General features: G+C 48.1%; 1 protein-coding gene across 50 annotated transcripts in view; it reads right to left on the bottom strand.

The window, feature by feature from the left end:
- Positions 1-19,931, bottom strand: part of LOC139232545 (heat shock protein DDB_G0288861-like) — a 990,854-nt gene that overhangs the window by 557,777 nt on the left and 413,146 nt on the right. For all 50 annotated transcript variants that reach the window (XM_070862910.1, XM_070862948.1, XM_070862943.1 and 47 more), the window contains 2 exons: positions 12,237-12,266; positions 10,369-10,395 (listed from right to left, as the gene is read on the bottom strand). In XM_070862910.1, the coding sequence (XP_070719011.1) occupies positions 10,369-10,395; positions 12,237-12,266 (57 nt within the window). The remainder of the gene's footprint in view (positions 1-10,368; positions 10,396-12,236; positions 12,267-19,931) is intronic.

Here is a 19,931-nt window from a genome sequence, read left to right as displayed (position 1 = left end):
CGGTCGACAAAATCTGCCCAATCCTCGCCCTTCACGAATCTCTCCAGGATTCCAACAGTGTCCATTGTGCATGCGAAGGTTCTTAAATTACCTCGTCGCCAATTGTAATGACTCTATAGAGTCTGGTACTGTAAACTCATTCAGGTGCAACCTGATCCATCTTTATTCCAGCCCAAGAATGCCTGCGTGACAAAGACACCCAGCTTATATACAGGTGACCAAGCACACATGCCACATGCGTACAGCCAGATGACCTCCGACTGCGGCGCCCTCTGGTGTCTGGTGACCCCCAAGCTTTAATACATAACAAGAGGACTGGTACGGGTGAGGCCGATATCCAGCAGCTGACTGATATTGAAGAATGGGTGAAGTGGCTAGTGGGCCCACATGTTGCCTTCTCTGTGGCCGCCGGTCATGTGGATCCCGCTGAGGGCAGAATGAGTATGTGAATGCCTTCCTTTAATGCCATCTCTCCCTGAAAGTCCAAGTGCCGACCAGGCAATTGCTTATGATTGTGTGCAAATTGCTTGCTGCATGGTGCAATGCCCTACCTCACCCTGACGGGACCCTGAGGGTGAGCCATAGCGAGACTGAGATCCTTGAGATGACTGCGAACCAGTCAGGAGAGACACTTAATGCCACTGCGAGCCATAGTCAGAAGGACACCCTTGAGGTGAGTGGAGGCCAGCCTCAGGATGAGACCCTTGATATTGCCGGCATGTCCGATGAGGGCAACAAAGAGGGGGACACTGCTGGCAGCAACGCGTCACTGCTTCCTACACTCGCACGCGCCAGCTCAGATACTGGGAGTACACGGTTGGAAGAGTTAGAATTAGCAGAGGGGTCTGCAGTGGGTGATGCACTGGGGCTTAGCAGGCTGTAGCATGGTGAAGGGCAAAGGCAACCTCGGGTGCCATCTCTCCGGGGGGCGAGTTCCTATGCGACTTCTGCTGCAGAGGACTCAGATGAACCCATTGATGTTGGGGCTTATGAAAGAAGGGTGGAGGCCATGCATTCCCAGATGTTGGGGACAATGGCAAGGTTCCCCGAGAGCCTGTTGCAAGTGGTCGGGAGCGTGGAGGAGTTTTCCTCCTGCATTGTGTACAGCTCTGTCAGTGGGCAGATGATGGTGGACTCCCAGAGTGACCATGCAGATCCAGCTGTGATGCTGTGTGTCATGGGCGATGTGGCAGCTGCCATTACAACACAGGCACAAGGGAACGAATGTTTGAGTGCTGCTTTGGCGAGGATGGCTGCTGCCCTGGAAGCTCAGAATGCTCTCCTGCGTTCTCGGCAACAGGCCATGGGGCGTCTTATTGCTGTCGTCTCTGGTGGCATTGAGACTGTGTCTGCTTGCATGCAGTCTCAGCCGGATGCCATGCGAGTTCTTACTGCTGCCATCGGGTCCAAGCGGTCCACTGGGGGCCCTCTGATGTTGTGCCACCCCACCGACCTGTGCTCCAGCATATAGGTAGTGATGGTGAGGTGCTGCCCGGGGAATGGTGAAGGGTTGTCGGACCAGGATCCTGATGTAGTCTCTCAGGGTCACAGCAGTCCTGAGCCGAGATCTGCCACTCTTCCATTGCAGCCAAGCATGGAATCACCCCAGCCAATTCTGATTGAAGTCGCCAAGGAGGATGCGGTTCAATCTGCAGCTGGCCTTTCCAGAACCAGAGCTGCTCAAGGATGTCCTAGATGGACATCTGTAGCTTCTACACCTGAAACACAGCAGCCTTCCCAGAACCATGATGCAAGCACATGCGCTGTAGTTCCAGAATAGATATGCGTAAGAGGGGTTATAAGAAAATGCACAAGGGTGAGAATTGATTATGTGTATGTTTTGTGGATCCATTATTTGTGGTGGAATACATTTTTATTTTGACTTTGATTATCTGTGCAGGTCTCTCATTTGTGGGGAATGATGTGCTAAAAGGCTCATTGCTTTGCCCATGGAGATGGACAGATGAAGGCGAAAGTGCACATGAACTCAGCGGAAATGAGCAGCAATGAGACAGTTTACGACTTCCCTTGCAGGGTCTGGATGGCGATGCTGCCTCCTGCGTGGCCAGCAACCCACATCCCGATCCTCCTCCTGTGCCTCCTCCTCCTCCTGCTGCGCGTCGTGCTCCTGCGCCTCCTCCTCCTCAGATGGTGCTGCTGCCTTGTCCTCCAATGGTTGTGCCCTCATGATTGCCAGGTTGTGAAGCCTGCAGCACACGTCCACGAATATAGACACACGCTTAGACACACTCCTCCTGAGCGATCCAATAACGGAACCTTTGCTTAAGGATCCTGATGGTCTGTTCAATGAGGCACCTGGAGGCTGAATGCGAGTCATAGTATGATTGCTGTGCCAGAGTCCTAGGGTGGCGAAGGTGAGTCAGCAACCAAGTGCAGAGTGGGTAGCCCTATCTCCAACGAGCCAGCTGCAATCTTGGTTTGGCCCAGCAAAGACGCCTGGCACACCGGTCTGGCGTAGGATGAAAACACCGTGGCTGCTGCCAAGGTACCAGGCATCAACTACCATGACTTTGTGGTTGTGGACGCACACCAGCTGGACATTGAGGGAGTGGAATCCCTTGCAGTTTCTAAAGATCTCAGGGTTGTTCTGCGGCGCCCTCAATGCCACATGGATGCAGTTTATGGCGTTCTGAACCCTGGAAAGCCCGCAATCTGGTCTGCTGCTCCACCTGCTGCTGCCTGCTAATAGGGAAGGATATGTAGACCCTCCAGCTCTTGTACAGAGTGATACGTCCTTACTATACAGCATAAATGCACATGAGGCCAATGCTTGAGAGGTCAGTCTGTGACCTGTCCTTTATTCCTTAGCACTCAAGTGATGAAGGTGGGTGGAGTTTCCCCTTTTATACCTGAAGGTCCACGTTAGGAGTGTCTCTCACCTAGTGGTCATTGTTCTCACAGTGTCCAACTTAGGTCAGATTATACATGGGTTACAATGCTGGTTGAATACATGACATCACCTCCCCCCAAAGTCTTATTGGGATCACAGGTTAAGTCTCTCTGGTGGTTTATGCTCTCTTGTAGAGCGCCTGAGTTGGGGCTCCAGTTGTTGGGCGCTGGCCTGAGTGTCTGCTGTTTGCGGTGCCTCAGGCCTATCCAGATGCCTACAGTGATTGGGCTCTCCTCCTTTTGATTCCGGTGTTCGGTCACCTGTGGTGGAGTGAACTCTATATCGTGTTCTTTCTCTGCTTCTTCTATGGGGTTGCTGAACCTCCTTTTTGTTTGATCCACGTGTTTGCGGCAGATTTGTCCATTGTTTAACTACCAGAATCCTATTTCCCTCTTTGGCAATCACAGTGCCTGCGAGCCATTTGGGCCCTGCAGTGTAGTTGAGGACAAAAAAAGGATCATTTACATCAATACATCGCGCCCTCGCATTCCTGTCATGGTAGTCATATTGTGACTGGCGCCTGCTCTCGACAATTTCTTTCATGATGGGGTGTATAAGGGATAGCCTGGTTTTGAGCGTCCTTTTCATTTGCAGCTCTGCGGGTGGAACCCCTGTGAGCGAGTGTGGTCGGGATCTATAGGCCAACAGGAGGCGTGATAAGCGTCTTTGTAGGGAACCCCCTTGGATTCTGAGCATCCCCTGTTTGATTATCTGCACTGCTCGTTCTGCCTGGCTGTTTGAGGCCGGCTTGAACGGTGCCGTTCTGACATGGTTAATTCCATTGCCTGCCATGAAGTCCTGGAATTCAGTGCTTGTGAAGCACGGGCCATTGTCGCTGACCAAGACGTGCAGTAGACCGTGGGCAGCGAACATTGCCCGTAGACTTTCTACCGTGGCAGAGGCTGTGCTTGAATTTAAAATGACACACTCGATCCATTTGGAGTCGGCGTCTATTACAACCAAAAACATTTTTCCCATGAAAGGACCTGCGTAGTCCACATGGATGTGTGACCAAGGCTTGGCGGGCCATGGCCAGGGGCTAAAGGGGGCTTCCCTGGGCGCATTGCCCAGCTGGGCACACGTGTTGCACCTGCGAACACAAAGTTCCAGATCTGCGTCTATCCCTGGCCACCAAACGTGTGACCTGGCAATTGCCTTCATCATGACAATGCCCGGGTGCTGATTGTGGAGTTCTCTGATGAACACCTCTCTGCCCAACTGGGGCATGACTACGCGGTTTCACCACAGTAGGCAATCGGCCTGAATCGAGAGTTCATCCCTGCGCCTGTGAAATGGTTTAAATTCCTCAGGGCATGCCCTGTACGTGGCTGCCCAGTCCCCATTCAGGACACATTTCTTGACTAGAGACAATAGCGGGTCTCTATTTGTCCAGACTTTAATCTGACGGGCTGTCACGGGTGAGCCTTCGCTTCCGAAAGCTTCAAAAGCCATGACCATCTCAGCAGCATGCTTGGTAGCCCCCTCAGTGGTGGCTAGTGGGAGCCTGCTGAGTGCATCGGCGCAGTTTTCGGTGCCCGGTCTGTGCCCAATTGTATAATCATAGGCGGTTAACGTGAGTGCCCACCTCTGTATGCGGGCCGATGTGTTTGCATTTATGGCCTTGTTGTCGGCCAAAAGGGACGTTAGGGGTTTGTGATTTGTCTCCAGCTCAAATATCCTGCCAAACAGGTACTGGTGCATTTTCTTTACCGCATATACACATGCGAGCGCCTCCTTTTCTACCATCCTGTAACCCCTTTCTGCCTGGGACAGACTCCTGGAGGCATAAGCTACCGGCTGTAACTGACCCTTGACATTGACACGCGACACCATAGGACGACGCATCGCACGTTAGCACAAGTTTCTTACATGGGTCGTATAGTGTTAACAGAGTGTTGGAACATAACAAATTGCGTGCTCTATTAAAAGCCCTTTCCTGGCTGTCCCCCCAGACCCATTCGCGACCTTTGCATAGGAGCACGTGTAGCGGCTTTAGCAGCGAGCTCAATTTGGGAAGAAATAGTTACCAAAATAGTTCAGGAGCCCCAGGAACGAACGCAGCTCCGTCGTGTTACGGGCTCTGGTGCTCCCGCGATCGCTTCCGTCTTGGATGCAGTAGGGCTGATCCCGTCTGCTGCTACCTTCATCCCCAGGAATTCTACCTCTGGAGCTAGGAAGACGCACTTCGCCTTTTTCAGTCGCAGCCCTACCCGGTCCAGTCTGTGTAGCACCTCCTCCAGGTTGTGGAGGTGTTCTTCAGTATCGTAACCCGTGATGAGGATGTCGTCCTGAAAAACCACCGTCCCTGGAATCGACTTGAGGAGGCTTTCCATATTTCGTTGGAAGATCGCGGCGGCCGAGCGAATCCCGAACGGACATCTGTTGTACTCAAACAACCCCTTGTGTGTCGTGATGGTGGTCAGCTTCTTCGACTCACTCGCCAGCTCCTGGGTCATGTAAGCTGAGGTCAGGTCCAATTTTGAAAAAAGTTTGCCACCGAATAGCGTCGCAAAGAGGTCCTCCGCTCTCGGTCGCGGGTACTGGTCTTGGAGTGACACCTGATTGATGGTGGCCTTGTAATCACCACATATCCTGACTGACCCAGCCGCCTTCAGCACCGGCACGATCGGGCTCGCCCAGTCACTGAATTCGACTGGCGAGATGATGCCTTCCCTCAGCAGGCGGTCCAATTTGCCTTCTACCTTTTCCCGCATCACGTACGGCACCGCTCTGGCCTTGTGGTGTACTGGCCATTTAGGACCGAGATGAGGAGAAACTTCTTCACCCAGAGAGTGGTGAACCTGTGGAATTCTCTACCACAGAAAGTAGTTGAGGCCAATTCACTAAATATATTCAAAAGGGTGTTAGATGAAGTCCTTACTACTCGGGGGATCAAGGGGTATGGCGAGAAAGCAGGAAGGGGGTACTGAAGTTTCATGTTCAGCCATGAACTCATTGAATGGCGGTGCAGGCTAGAAGGGCTGAATGGCCTGCTCCTGCACCTATTTTCTATGTTTCTATAGTGAATGGGTGACCAAGAGACAAGGCAAGAGCAGGAAGGTTGTGCAGGAGTCCCCTGCGGTCATCTCCCTCCAAAACAGATATACCGTTTTGGATACAGTTGGGGGAGATGACTTACCAGGGGAAGGCACCAGCAGCCAGGTTCATGGCACCATGGGTGGCTCTGCTGCACAGAAGGGCGGGAAAAAGAGTGGGAGAGCTATAGTGATAGGGGACTCTATTGTAAGGGGAATAGATAGGAGTTTCTGCAGCCGCAACCGAGACTCCAGGATGGTATGTTGCCTCCCTGGTGCAAGGGTCAAGGATGTCTCAGAGCAGCTGCAGAGCATTCTGAAGAGGGAGGGTGAACAGACAGTTATCATGGTACATGTAGGTACCAACGATATAGGTAAGAAGCAGGAAGAGGTCCTACAAGCTGAATTTAGGGAGCTAGGAGTTAAATTAAAAAGTAGGACCTCAAAGGTAGTAATCTCTGGATTGCTACCAGTGCCACGTGCAAATCAGAGTAGAGGGAGCAGGATAGTTAGAATAAATATGTGGCTTGAGCAGTGGTGCAAGAGGGAGGGATTCAAATTCCTGGGACATTGGAACAAGTTCTTGGCGAAGTGGGACCTGTACAAAAGGGACGGTTTCCACTTGGGCAGGACTGGAACTGATGTCCTGGGGGTAACATTTGCTAATGCACTTCGGCAGTGTTTAAACTAATATGGCAGGGGGATGGGAACCTATGCAGCGAGACAGGGCGAAGTAATATGGAGTCAGAAACAGATGGTAGAAAGGTAAAAAGCAATAGTGGAAGGCCGAGTAAACAAAGGCAAGAAACAAAAAGGCCCACTCTACATCATAATTCTAAAAGGACAAAGGGTGTTAAAAAAACAAGCCTGAAGGCTTTGTGTCTTAATGCAAGGAGTATCCGTAATAAGGTGGATGAATTAACTGTGCAAATAGATGTTAACAGATATGATGTGATTGGGATTACAGAGACGTGGCTCCAGGATGATCAGGGCTGGGAACTCAACATCCAAGGGTATTCAACATTCAGGAAGGATGGAATAAAAGGAAAAGGAGGTAGGGTGGCATTGCTAGTTAAAGAGGCGATTAATGCAATAGTTAGGAAGGACATTAGCTTGGATGATGTGGAATCTATATGGATACAGCTGCAGAACACCAAAGGGCAAAAAACATTAGTGGGAGTTGTGTACAGACCTCCAAACAGTAGTAGTGATGTTGGGGAGGGCATCAAACAGGAAATTAGGGGTGCATGCAATAAAGGTGCAGCAGTTATCATGGGTGAATTTAATACGCATGTAGATTGGGCTAACCAAACTGAAAGCAATACGGTGGAGGAGGATTTTCTGGAGTGCATGAGGGATGGTTTTCTAGACCAATATGTCGAGGAACCAACAAGGGGGGAGGCCATCTTAGACTGGGTGTGGTGTAATGAGAGAGGATTAATTAGCAATCTCGTTGTGCGAGGCCACTTGGGGAAGAGTGACCATAATATGGTGGAATTCTACATTAGGATGGAGAATGAAACAGTTAATTCAGAGATCATGGTCCAGAACTTAAAGAAGGGTAACTTTGAAGGCATGAGGCGTGAATTGGCTAGGACAGATTGGCGAATTATAGTTAAGGCAGACATTTAGAGACCGAATGGATAAACTACAACGATTGTACATCCCTGTCTGGCGTAAAAATAAAAAAGGGTGGCTCAACCGTGGCTATCAAGTGAAATCAGGGATAGTATTAAAGCCAAGGAAGTGGCATACAAATTGGCCAGAAAGAGCAACGAACCCGGGGACTGGGAGAAATTTAGAACTCAGCAGAGGAGGACAAAAGGTTTGGTTAGGGCAGGGAAATTAGAGTACGAGAGGAAGCTTGCAGGGAACATTAAAACAGACTGCAAAAGCTTCTATAGATATGTAAAGAGAAAAAGGTTAGTAAAGACAAACGTAGGTCCCCTACAGTCAGAATCAGGGGAAGTCATAACGGGGAACAAAGAAATGGCAGACCAATTGAACAAGTACTTTGGTTCGGTATTCATAAGAAGGACACAAACAACCTTCCGGATACAAAAGGGGTCAGAGGGGCTAGTAAGAAGAAGGAACTGAGGGAAATCCTTATTAGTCGGGAAATTGTGTTGGGGTAATTAAAGGTACTGAAGGCTGATAAATCCCCAGAGCCTGATAGGCTGCATCCCAGAGAACTTAAGGAGGTGGCCTTGGAATAGCGGATGCATTGACAGTCATTTTCCAACATTCCATAGACTGTGGATCAGTTCTAATGTAACCCCACTTTTTAAAAAAGGAGGGAGAGAAAACAGGGAATTATAGACCGGTCAGCCTGACATCGGTAGTGGGTAAAATGATGGAATCAATTATTAAGGATGTCATAGCAGCGCATTTGGAAAGAGGTGACATGATAGGTCCAAGTCAGCATGGATTTGTGAAAGGGAAATCATGCTTGACAAATCTTCTGGAATTTTTTGAGGATGTTTCCAGTAGAGTGGACAAGGGAGAACCAGTTGATGTGGTGTATTTGGACTTTCAGAAGGCTTTCGACAAGGTCCCACACAAGAGATTAATGTGCAAAGTTAAAGCACATGGGATTGGGGGTAGTGTGCTGACATGGATTGAGAACTGGTTGTCAGACAGGAAGCAAAGAGTCGGAATAAATGAGTACTTTTCAGAATGGCAGGCAGTGACTAGTGGGGTACCGCAAGGTTCTGTGCTGGGGCCCCAGCTGTTTACATTGTATATTAATGATTTAGACGAGGAGATTAAATGTAGTATCTCCAAATTTGCGGATGACACTAAGTTGGGTGGCAGTGTGAGCTGCGAGGAGGATGCTATGAGGCTGCAGAGTGACTTGGATAGGTTAGGTGAGTGGGCAAATGCATGGCAGATGAAGTTCAATGTGGATAAATGTGAGGTTATCCATTTTGGTGGTAAAAACAGAGAGACAGACTATTATCTGAATGGTGACAGATTAGGAAAAGGGGAGGTGCAACGAAACCTGGGTGTCATGGTACATCAATCATTGAAGGTTGGTATGCAGGTACAGCAGGCGGTTAAGAAAGCAAATGGCATGTTGGCTTCATAGCGAGGGGATTTGAGTACAGGGGCAGGGAGGTGTTACTACAGTTGTACAGGGCCTTGGTGAGGCCACACCTGGAGTATTGTGTACAGTTTTGGTCTCCTAACTTGAGGAAGGACATTCTTGCTATTGAGGGAGTGCAGCGAAGGTTCACCAGACTGATTCCCGGGATGGCGGGACTGACATATCAAGAAAGACTGGATCAACTGGGCTTGTATTCACTGGAATTCAGAAGAATGAGAGGGGATCTCATAGAAACGTTTAAAATTCTGACGGTTTCGACAGGTTAGATGCAGGAAGAATGTTCCCAATGTTGGGGAAGTCCAGAACCAGGGGTCATAGTCTAAGGATAAGGGTAAGCCATTTAGGACTGAGATGAGAAGAAACTTCTTTACCCAGAGAGTGGTGAACCTGTGGAATTCTCTACCACAGAAAGTTGTTGTGGCCAATTCACTAAATATATTCAAAAAGGAGTTAGATGTAGTCCTTACTACTAGGGGGATCAAGGGGTATGGCGAGAAAGCAGGAATGGGGTACTGAAGTTGCATGTTCAGCCATGAACTCATTGAATAGCGGTGCAAGCTCGAAGGGTCGAATGGCCTACTGCTGCACCTATTTTCTATGTTTCTATATTTGTATGCATCTCACTTTTCTCATTTCAACAGTGACTACACTTCAAAAGTACTTCATTGGCTGTAAAACGCTTTGAGATGTCCGATCGTCGTGAAATGCGTAATATAAATGCAAGTCGTTCTTTCACTTGACATCTGCCAATTCCTGAAAAATGATTGCTGAGTCAGTGACTGAGGAGGTGTGCTTCCAGTCAGTGGAAACACAGTTGATCCAATAGCTTTCATAAATTATCTAAGATTTCCTTGGAGGTGAATCAAAAAGCAATCGGCACAAAGAACTTGTGAGACCTTGCCAAGATCCTGATTAGTGCCCTTCCCTCAATGCAGAGTTACAGTCATTCGGACAGGTCAAAGGTAAATTTTAATTAATGTGTGGACATTCATGTGCAATGTTCCTATGGAATTTCTTTACTATTTAAAAGGAGCATTTAACTCGTTGTAAATAAACAGGACACAAAAGCATTAGCAGTTGTGCACTAATATTGCACACAGTAAATTACAGACTATAAATAAAAGACAAATGGAGAAAAAGGCGGCTAAGGGACAAAGGAAAAACTAGGTTGGCAGGAGCGACACATTTTTACCAGTATTTCAATGTCTATTTATACTTGGAATTGCTTTATCACTTCAATACACAATGGCTCCCTCAATTTAGACAAAACATTTCATGAAATTACTGTAATGCAGCAGTGAGTTTTTTGTACTGACCGATCTTGAGTTAAAGATGATCTCGGCCTTCGAAGAATACAGAAAAAAAGAACCATTAGAAATACTTTCTAAAAATATTGGCATTTTTACATTCCATTGATGACTCAAGTTTTATCAGCAAGAAACACCAAAAAATGTGAGTTCTGTCAACAACAGCTTGCATTTAGTCTCTGGTTCTGGCGTTCTGCCGCTGGCATTCCCTCCCAGCCGCTGGCTAGGCTATCCATTTGGCCAGCTGCCAGAAGGGAAATAGAACAAAAAATGTTTATTGCGTCATGTTGTAAAGGTTCAGCAGGACCTCTGTGTTCTCAGACCCCTGCCCAATTATTCAACTGTGTTCCGCCTACCCCGTAACCTCTTCACCATCCTGTAAATAACGGGCGCCCATGTTGGGAACACTCTGGTCCGATTCTGGTCGTGAACACAAGGGGTTAGAAATTCCAAAGCGCCCCAGAGTTAACTTTTGAAAAGTAGAAAAATTAATGATTCCCTCCTTCTGGGAAATTCAGCTTTCACACTCCAAGAGGGAAGTGGAGCACTAAATCAATTGCTAACCACTTCCCTTAGGGTGCTAAAGTCCGAGAGCGGGATGCTGGCGGCAGAGCGCCGAACACTTTGCAGCTCATTGCTAATGGCAATCAGAGGCTGCTTCCCTCGCTTAAAGAGAAGGGCCAATGATGGTGCACAACCTACTTAACAGTGGCTCTGCACGACTGCCATTACAGCACCAAACACTCTCACAAAGTGGAGGCTTGGACATCTTGTAGCAAAGAACCATCAAAACTATGAACAGGTAACAGACTGATGCAAATAATAAAGGTTGGCCTATCTGGAAACCATTTCCTTTAATTAGCGCTCAAATGGCCAGCCGAGTTGACAACATCTTCTCTTCCTGCCGTTGTGTACGTCTGGCTATAGTGCAGGGAGCGGGAGGCAATTTCACATCTGGGGTGCTGCACATTTATGACATCATGATCTGCAAGGCACGAGGGGGTCTGGCGGTAAGAGATAGCATTAGCGCTAAACCGGCACTGAAGTTCGCAGGCGTCGTTGCCTTTGCTGCTAACCCCTTAGCGGCACGTCAGCTAATGGGAGGAGCTAAGCAGCCAAATTTCTCCCCCATTTATGATAACAAAAATAGAGACAGAGATACATTCAGTCAGGTTTTAAAACAGAGAGCTGCAAGAGCAAAAAAGGGACTTACATTTATATAACACCTTATCATTTCTGTCCAAAAACAATTCACATAAAATGAATTACTTCGAATTGAGTGACTGGTATGTATGAAGTGTCAGGAACAGTTTCCACATTCTTCAAGCGGGTGAGCATTTGTACGGACAATAACAATGTGACGTACAAAATCTGGAAAATGTCTACAAATTCCCTCTGCATAAAGATACAAATATCCCCAGGGACCGCCTCTGCTAGAAAGTGTATCTGGTACGAATCAGCCCTCGAATATCTTTACTGTGTTATCAACAGTTCGCACCGTACCTATCAGTCCCCAAATCCCAATATTAGAATGGCTTATCAGAGGGTTCGGATTCTGCACTCCCATTAAATAGGAGGAGAGTCACACATTTTTTATTACTGTATCCCACTTTCTTTGTTACTATCTCAGATAGTCAATAACTTTTCCCTTCCTTTTTCCATCAATTTTCTCCCTTTGTTGGTCATTGGTTACAAAGCTCTGGGCATCACCAACAACCCAAATCTCCGCTCCATTTCCAAATATCTTTAACTTTGGGAGTGACTCAGATACTTTATTGGGGTGAAAAAGTGAGTTCCTGATTTCTTTGATGTACTGGAATGAATAAATAGTTTGTCTCATCAAAAGGTACAGAGCAAACTGTGTGTGTTGTACTCACTGCACTGAAATTGAAGAGCTCGGAAACTCCCTGAAGAAACAAAAACAACAAATCGTTAACTGTGATGCTTTGATTTTCCATAATCAGTTTTGTTAAGTCCTGACTCTAATGTACTGACTCACACGAGACACATGCTGAAGTCAAGGTCACTCAGGACCTGCACTTTTAATTCCAGCTCTCCAGTGCTGCACTTGCCAGGGACCTCCCTTTATATACCTCAGTGGGACAGGTATGGACTGTCTCCTGGTGGTAAGGTATGCTTATTGTTACAGGTCATATCCAGTTACAGTCATGTATAGCATGGAAAGATAGTTATATACAGTAATGTGAGATACATGACATCACCCTTCCCCAAGGTCTTATTGCCTTTATAGATTCAGTCTCTCAGGTCTGCACTCCCGCGTGGAGTGTCTTAGTTGTGGTTCAGTTGTTTGCCTTGATGCCTGTTTTTCGTTCGGTGTGATTGCTGGTATCTTGCCTGGGCTGTCTGTTTTGTTCGGTGTGATTGCTGGTATCTCACCTGGGCTATCTGTTGAGACTGCCCTTTCCTCAGGTTGTTCCACCTGTCTATCCACCAGGCGTGGTGTGAGTTCCACATTGTAGTCTGCCTCTGGTTCTTCAGTGTTATCAGTGAATCTACTTTTTACTTGGTCTACATGCCTCCGGCAGGTTTGGCCATTGTCCATTTGTACAACCAGTAGCCTGTTTCCCTCTTTGTCTGTTACTGTGCCTGCAAGCCATTTGGGACCCCGGCCATAGTTTAGCACAAACACTTTGTACCGTATCTCATTCCACCTCCCCCTCGAATTTCGGTCATGGTACTCAGTTAGCTTTTGACGCTTAGCCTCAACAATTTCATGCATGTCTGGAAGGATTAACGAGAGCTTGGTCTTTAAGGTTCGTTTCATCAATAGTTGCGCGGGAGGAACCCCAGTCAACGAATGCGGACGAGATCTGTATGCCAGCAGCAGTCGCGACAGGCGGCTCAGCAGCGTGGGACCTTGGATTCTGAGCATGCCAGGTCCTGACTCGAATGTACTGAATTACATGAGACACATGCTGAAGTCAAGGTCACTCAGGACCTGTACCCTTAATTCCAGCTCTCCACTGCTGCACTTGCCTACGGCCACACTAATCTGAAAACGCCCGATCTTGTCCCATCTCGGAAGCTAAGCAGTCAGGACTTAACAGTGGCGACGAGTTACGGGATCACAGAATCCACAGAATGGCTACCAATAACTCAGATGAGAAATACAATGCTGGAGACAATTGGGATGACTTTATAGAAAGGCTCCAGCAAAGCTTTGTGACCAAAGACTGGCTGGGCGATGATAAGGCAGACAAGAGAAGAGCCCATCTCTTGACCAGCTGTGGCTCGAAAACATACGCTTTAATGAAAGACCTGCTGGCACCCGAGAAACCAGCAAGCAAGTCGTTTGAGGAGTTGAGCACACTGGTGAGAGACCACCTGAAGCCAGCGAGCAGCCTACACATGGCCAGACACAGGATCTACAACTGCAGACGTTGTGTGGGCCAAAGCATACCCGACTTCGTGGCGGAACTTCGGAGGCTGGCTAGTTCATTTGAGTTCCCCGATGAACTAAGGAGAGAAGTACTGAGAGACTTTTTTATTGAAGGAATAGACCACGCAGGCATATTCCGAAAGCTTATACAGACTAAGAACTTGACTCCAGAGGCAGCACCACTGGTCGCACAGACATTCTTGGCAGGCGAAGAAGAAACGAGGCTGATCTATACTTCGGGTACGACAACCAACGAGGCATCGGAACAAGGGGTTCCGACAAAGGCAAGAGAGCAGGCCTTCAACAGCAGACAGTGGCGCCAGAAGCCATCAAAATCAAGAGCCACATGAACGACCGATCACACCTCATCAACCCATAATGCGAGCAATCAACAACAAATTGAGAGAAGCTCAAGGGAGATCAGCCAGACGCAGCTCATCCTTTGGAAACAATGGAAACGGTCTATGTTGGAGATGTGGGGGAAGGCACTGAACCAGGGTGCTTCGATTTCAGCATGCCGTTTGCAGAAACTGCAACTACACAGGGCATCTGGCTCGTATGTGCAGAAAAACAGCAGCTCGGCTGGTATATGAATCAGAAGGGTCGGAAAGCGGACCAGAAGATGGTTGGAACAGTGCACGGGATGCCGAGGTACAGTGGGTTAACACGATCAATGTCCACTGTTCTTACACCAAGACGCCACCAATTATGATGAGGGTTCTACTCAACGGGATACCCGTCAACATGGAACTGGATATGGGGGCCAGTCAATCCCTCATGAGCGTTCAACAATTTGAACAGCTGTGGCCGCACAAAAGCAACAGACCAAAACTCACATAGATCGACACCAAACTAAGGATCTATACTAAATAAATCGTCCCAGTCCTTGGCAGCGCCATGCTCTCAGTCACACACAAAGGGATGGTGAACCAACTTTCCCTGTGGATTGTCCCCGGGGATCTCCCAGCCCTGTTCAGAGAAGCTGGCTAGCAGAACTTAATTGGAAATGGGATGATGTTCACGCCATGTCGTCAGAGGAACGGACCTCCTGCTCAACAGTTCTAAGCCGTTTTGAACATCTCTTTCAGCCAGGTGTGGGCACCTTCAAAGGGGCTAAGGTTAGAATCTACATCACACAGAATGCCAGACCGGTCCATCACAAGGCTAGAGCTGTGCCTTATGTGATGAGGGAAAAGATTGAAAACGAACTGGACCGGCTTGTGCGGGAAGGCATAATTTCTCCCGTGGAATTCAGCGACTGGGCAAGCCCCATCGTCCCCGTCATGAAGCCTGATGGATCCGTGCGAATCTGTGGGGATTACAAGTCTACCATAAACAGAGTCTCCCTACAGGACCAATACCCGCTGCCCAGAGTGGAGGACCTATTTGCCACGTTGGCTGGAGGAAAACTTTTCTCGAAACTTGACCTCACATCTGCGTATATGACGTAAGAACTGACCGAAGAGTCTAAGCTACTCACCACCATCAACACACATCGAGGTCTTTTTGTGTACAATCGATGCCCATTCGGCATCAGGTCGGCAGCTGCTATATTCCAGCGCAACATGGAGAGTCTGCTCAAGTCCATCCCGGGGACGGATTGTGTTTCAAGATGACATACTCATCATGGGCAGATACACTGACTCTCATCTCCGCAATCTTGAGGAAATACTAAGTCAATTGGATCGGGTAGTCCTAAGAGTTAAGAAATCCAAGTGTCTGTTTCTCACGCCTGAGGTTGAATTTTTGGGCAGAAGGATTGCCACTGATGGAATCCGCCCAACCGAATCCAAAACTGAAGTGATTCGCCTGGCACCCAGGCCCCGGAATGTCTCGGAACTGCGCCTTTCTCGGGCTACTCAATTACTTTGGGAACTTTTTGCAGAACTTGAGCATGCTGCTGAAGCCTCTCCACGTGCTACTCAGAAAGGGGTGCGATTGGTTTTGGGGGAACGCCCAAGAATGCGCCTTCAATAAGGCGCAACAGTCTATGTTCCAAGAGTGTTTTAGCCTTTTTTGATCCAGGTAAAAAGTTAGTCCTTACATGTGATGCGTCAGCATACGGGATCGGGTGCGTTTTACAGCATGTCAATGATGCGGGTAAATTGCAGCCCGTTGCTTATGCCCCAAGGTCACTTTCGCGGCCGGAGCACGGGTACAGTATGGTTGAGAAGGAGGCGCTCGCGTGCATGTACGGTGTCAAAAAGATGCACCAATACCTTTTCGGGGCCAAGTTTGCATTAGAAACCGACCGCAAACCCCTCACGTCCCTACTATCCGAGTGCAAGGCAATCAACGCCAACGCCTCGGTGCGCATTCAGCGTTGGGCACTCATGCTGGCGGCTTACGACTACGCGATATGGCACAGACCAGGCACAGACAACTGTGCCGACGTGCTTAGCAGGCTACCCTAGACGACCACAGAAGGGTCCGACGAACAAGACTGTGAGATGGTCATGGCAATTAATGCCTTTGAATCCACAGGTTCGCCCATGATGGCTCGCCAAATCAGAGCCTGGTCGACCAGCGACCCCACGTTATCTCTAGTTAAAAGATGCGTTTTAACCGGTGGGCAGAGGCTCGCGATGCCTGCCCCGAGGAGGTCAAACCCTTCCATAGGCGCATGCATGAACTCTCACTACAGGCAGACTGCCTGATGTGGGGCAGCCGAGTAGTTATGCCCTTACGAGGCAGGGAGGCGTTTGTCCGGGAGCTCCATCGCGAGCACCCGGGGATCGTCCTTATGAAGGCCACAGCCAGATCTCATGTCTGGTGGCCTCTTAGACCTACCCGATTCAATCGACTTAGTACTTCCTCAAGATTGCGGAGATGAGACTCGGTGTCCCTGCCCGTGATGAGTATGTCATCTTGAAACACAACCCGTCCCCGGGATGGACTTGAGCAGACTCTCCATGTTGCGCTGGAATATAGCAGCTGCCGACCTGATGCCGAATGGGCATCGATTATACACAAAAAGGCCTCGATGTGTGTTGATGGTGGTGAGTAGCTTAGACTCTTCGGTCAGTTCTTGCGTCATATACGCAGATGTGAGGTCAAGTTTCGAGAAAAGTTTTCCTCCAGCCAACGTGGCAAATAGGTCCTCCGCTTTGGGCAGCAGGTATTGGTCCTGTAGGGAGACTCTGTTTATGGTAGACTTGTAATCCCCACAGGTTCGCACAGATCCATCAGGCTTCATGACGGGGACGATGGGGCTTGCCCAGTCACTGAATTCCACGGGAGAAATTATGCCTTCCTGCAGAAGCCGGTCCAGTTCGTTTTCAATCTTTTCCCTCATCACATAAGGCACAGCTCTAGCCTTGTGATGGACCGGTCTGGCATTCTGTGTGATGTAGATTCTAACTTTAGCCCCTTTGAAGGTGCCCACACCTGGCTGAAAGAGATGTTCAAAATGGCTTAGAACTGCTGAGCAGGAAGTCTATTCCTCTGACGACATGGCGTGAACATCATCCCATTTCCAATTAAGTTCTGCTAGCCAGCTTCTCCCCAACAGGGCTGGGAGATCCCCGGGGACAATCCACAGGGAAAGTCGGTTCACCATCCCTTTGTGTGTGACTGAGATCATGGCGCTGCCAAGGACTGGGACGATTTATTTAGTATAGGCCCTTAGTTTGGTGTCGATCTATGTGAGTTTTGGTCTGTTGCTTTTGTGCAGTCACAGCTGTTCAAATTGTTGAACGCTCATGAGAGATTGATTGGCCCCCATGTCCAGTTCCATGTTGACGGGTATCCCGTTGAGTAGAACCTTCATCATAATTAGAGGCGTCTTGGTGTAAGAACAGTGGACATTGATCGTGTTAACCCACTGTACCTCGGCATCCCGTGCACTGTTCCAACCGTCTTCTGGTCCGCTTTCCGACCCTTCTAATTCATATACCAGCCGAGCTGCTGTTTTTCTGCACATGCGAGCCAGGTGCCCTGTGTAGTTGCAGTTTCTGCAAACGGCATGCTGAAATTGACACACCCTGGTTGAGTGCCTTCCCCCACATCTCCAACACAGACCGTTTCCATTGTTTCCAAAGGATGAGCTGCGTCTGGCTGATCTCCCTTGAGCTTCTCTCAATCTGTTGTTGATTGCTCGCATTGTGGGTTGATGAGGTGTGATCGGTCGTTCATGTGGCCCTTGATTTTGATGGCTTCTGGTGCCACTGTCTGCTGTTGAAGGCCTGCTCTCCTGCCTTTGTCTGTGTGTGGGTGTAGCGGTTTGTTTCACAATGTGAACCCCTTGTTCCGATGCCTCGTTGGTTGTCGTACCCGAAGTATAGATTAGCCTCGTTTCTTCTTCGCCTGCCAAGAATGTCTGTGCGACCAGTGCTGCTGCCTCTGGAGTCAATTTCTTAGTCTGTATAAGCTTTCGGAATATGCCTGCATGGCCTATTCCTTCAATAAAAAAGTCTCTCAGTACTTCTCTCCTTAGTTCATCGGGGAACTCACATGAAGTTCCGCCACGAAGTCGGGTATGCTTTGGCCCACACAGCATCTGTAGTTGTAGAACCTGTGTCTGGCCATGTGTAGGCTGCTCGCTGACTTCAGGTGGTCTCTCACCAGTGTGCTCAACTCCTCAAACGACTCGCTTGCTGGTTTCTTGGGTGCCAGCAGGTCTTTCATTAAAGCGTATGTTTTCGAGCCACAGCTGGTCAAGAGATGGGCTCTTCTCTTGTCTGCCTTATTGTCGCCCAGCCAGTCTTTGGTCATAAAGCTTTGCTGGAGCCTTTCTATAAAGTCATCCCAATTGTCTCCAGCATTGTATTTCTCATCTGAGTTATTGGTAGCCATTCTGTGGATTCTGTGATCCCGTAACTTGTCGCCACTGTTAAGTCCTGACTCTAATGTACTGACTCACACGAGAGACATGCTGAAGTCAAGGTCACTCAGGACCTGCACCTTTAATTCCAGCTCGGCAGTGCTGCACTTGCCAGAGACCTCCCTTTATATACCTCAGTGGGACAGGTATGGAATGTCTCCTGCAAGTGCACCCCTGGTGGTAAGGTATGTTTATTGTTACAGGTCATATCCAGTTACAGTCATGTTTTGCATGGTAAAATAAATTTATATACAGTAATGTGAGTACATGACAAGTTTTAAATAATTTTATTTCAAGATTTTCGTTACAGTCAAAGTATAATTTCAACTATAGAAGCCAATAAAACAGAATGGTAAAATCCACAACATAACGGCCCTGAAATTCCGGCCTCCTCGTGTCCATATGGAATTCCTACGGACCCAGGATGGCATCGGAAATGCCGGTTTCCAGCACGCAATGCGCATGCGCTGGAAAGCAGCATTTCTGGTCTGTCAAGTTTCTGGCTTGACAGATCGTAGCCAGATTGGGAGCGAGGACACTTGTAAGTATAAATTTCCAATATTTACGCTTACAAATGTCCTCTAAAATCTTGCGCTGAAAAAGCAGGTTCTTAACCTACTTTTACAGGCATAAGTGTTTTAAAAAACACAAAAACATCTAAAAATAAAGTTATTAAAACATATATTATCATTAAAAACCCTCCCCACAATGGTAAGTTTATTTTTTTAAACTTTGAAAAAACATCAGGAAATTATTATTTTTTTTAAGACATTAATAACTAATTTAAATGAATGTAGTGTCATTATTTTTAATTTTTTATTACTGTTTTGGGTGTTTGGGGCTGTGTTTAGGGTGTTTTGGATCTATCACAATCATAGTAATAGGAGTTTAGGTCCCTGCGGAACTCCTATTACTATGATACCTTTCCTGACTGGCTGCCCAGAGCCATGTGACGCCAGCTCCAACACTGCGCACGTCCCCACGTGCATACGCTGCGTCTCCTAGTCAGGGCAGGCTACAGGCCCGGAAGTGTGGATGTGGGCAGCAGCTTAAGATAAGTGTGGATTTTTTCTCTCAAATGCCCGCAGGAAGGCCAAATCGGAATTTCAGGGCCAACAAGTTCCAAATAGTAACCTGCGTCATGGTTTGAGATAAATAAGCATGAATACATCCAAAGTTAATCTGAACTCGCTGCACAAAAAGCACACACAAAAAAGGAAAACCCAAGAAACCGGCTCTGTTATGAGATTCTCATTTGAATCTAAAAAATACTTTTTCATGTCTTTTGTATTTTTCATCCCTAGGCTTGGCTTCGCACACTTGCACGGTATGAAAGACCACTGCCTCTAT

Source organism: Pristiophorus japonicus, chromosome 20 (genome assembly GCF_044704955.1).
Source record: "Pristiophorus japonicus isolate sPriJap1 chromosome 20, sPriJap1.hap1, whole genome shotgun sequence".
Classification (NCBI taxonomy): Eukaryota; Metazoa; Chordata; class Chondrichthyes; family Pristiophoridae; genus Pristiophorus; species Pristiophorus japonicus.
The sequence above is the reverse complement of the archived record's forward strand: the minus strand, read 5'-3'. Positions and strand labels throughout refer to the sequence as shown.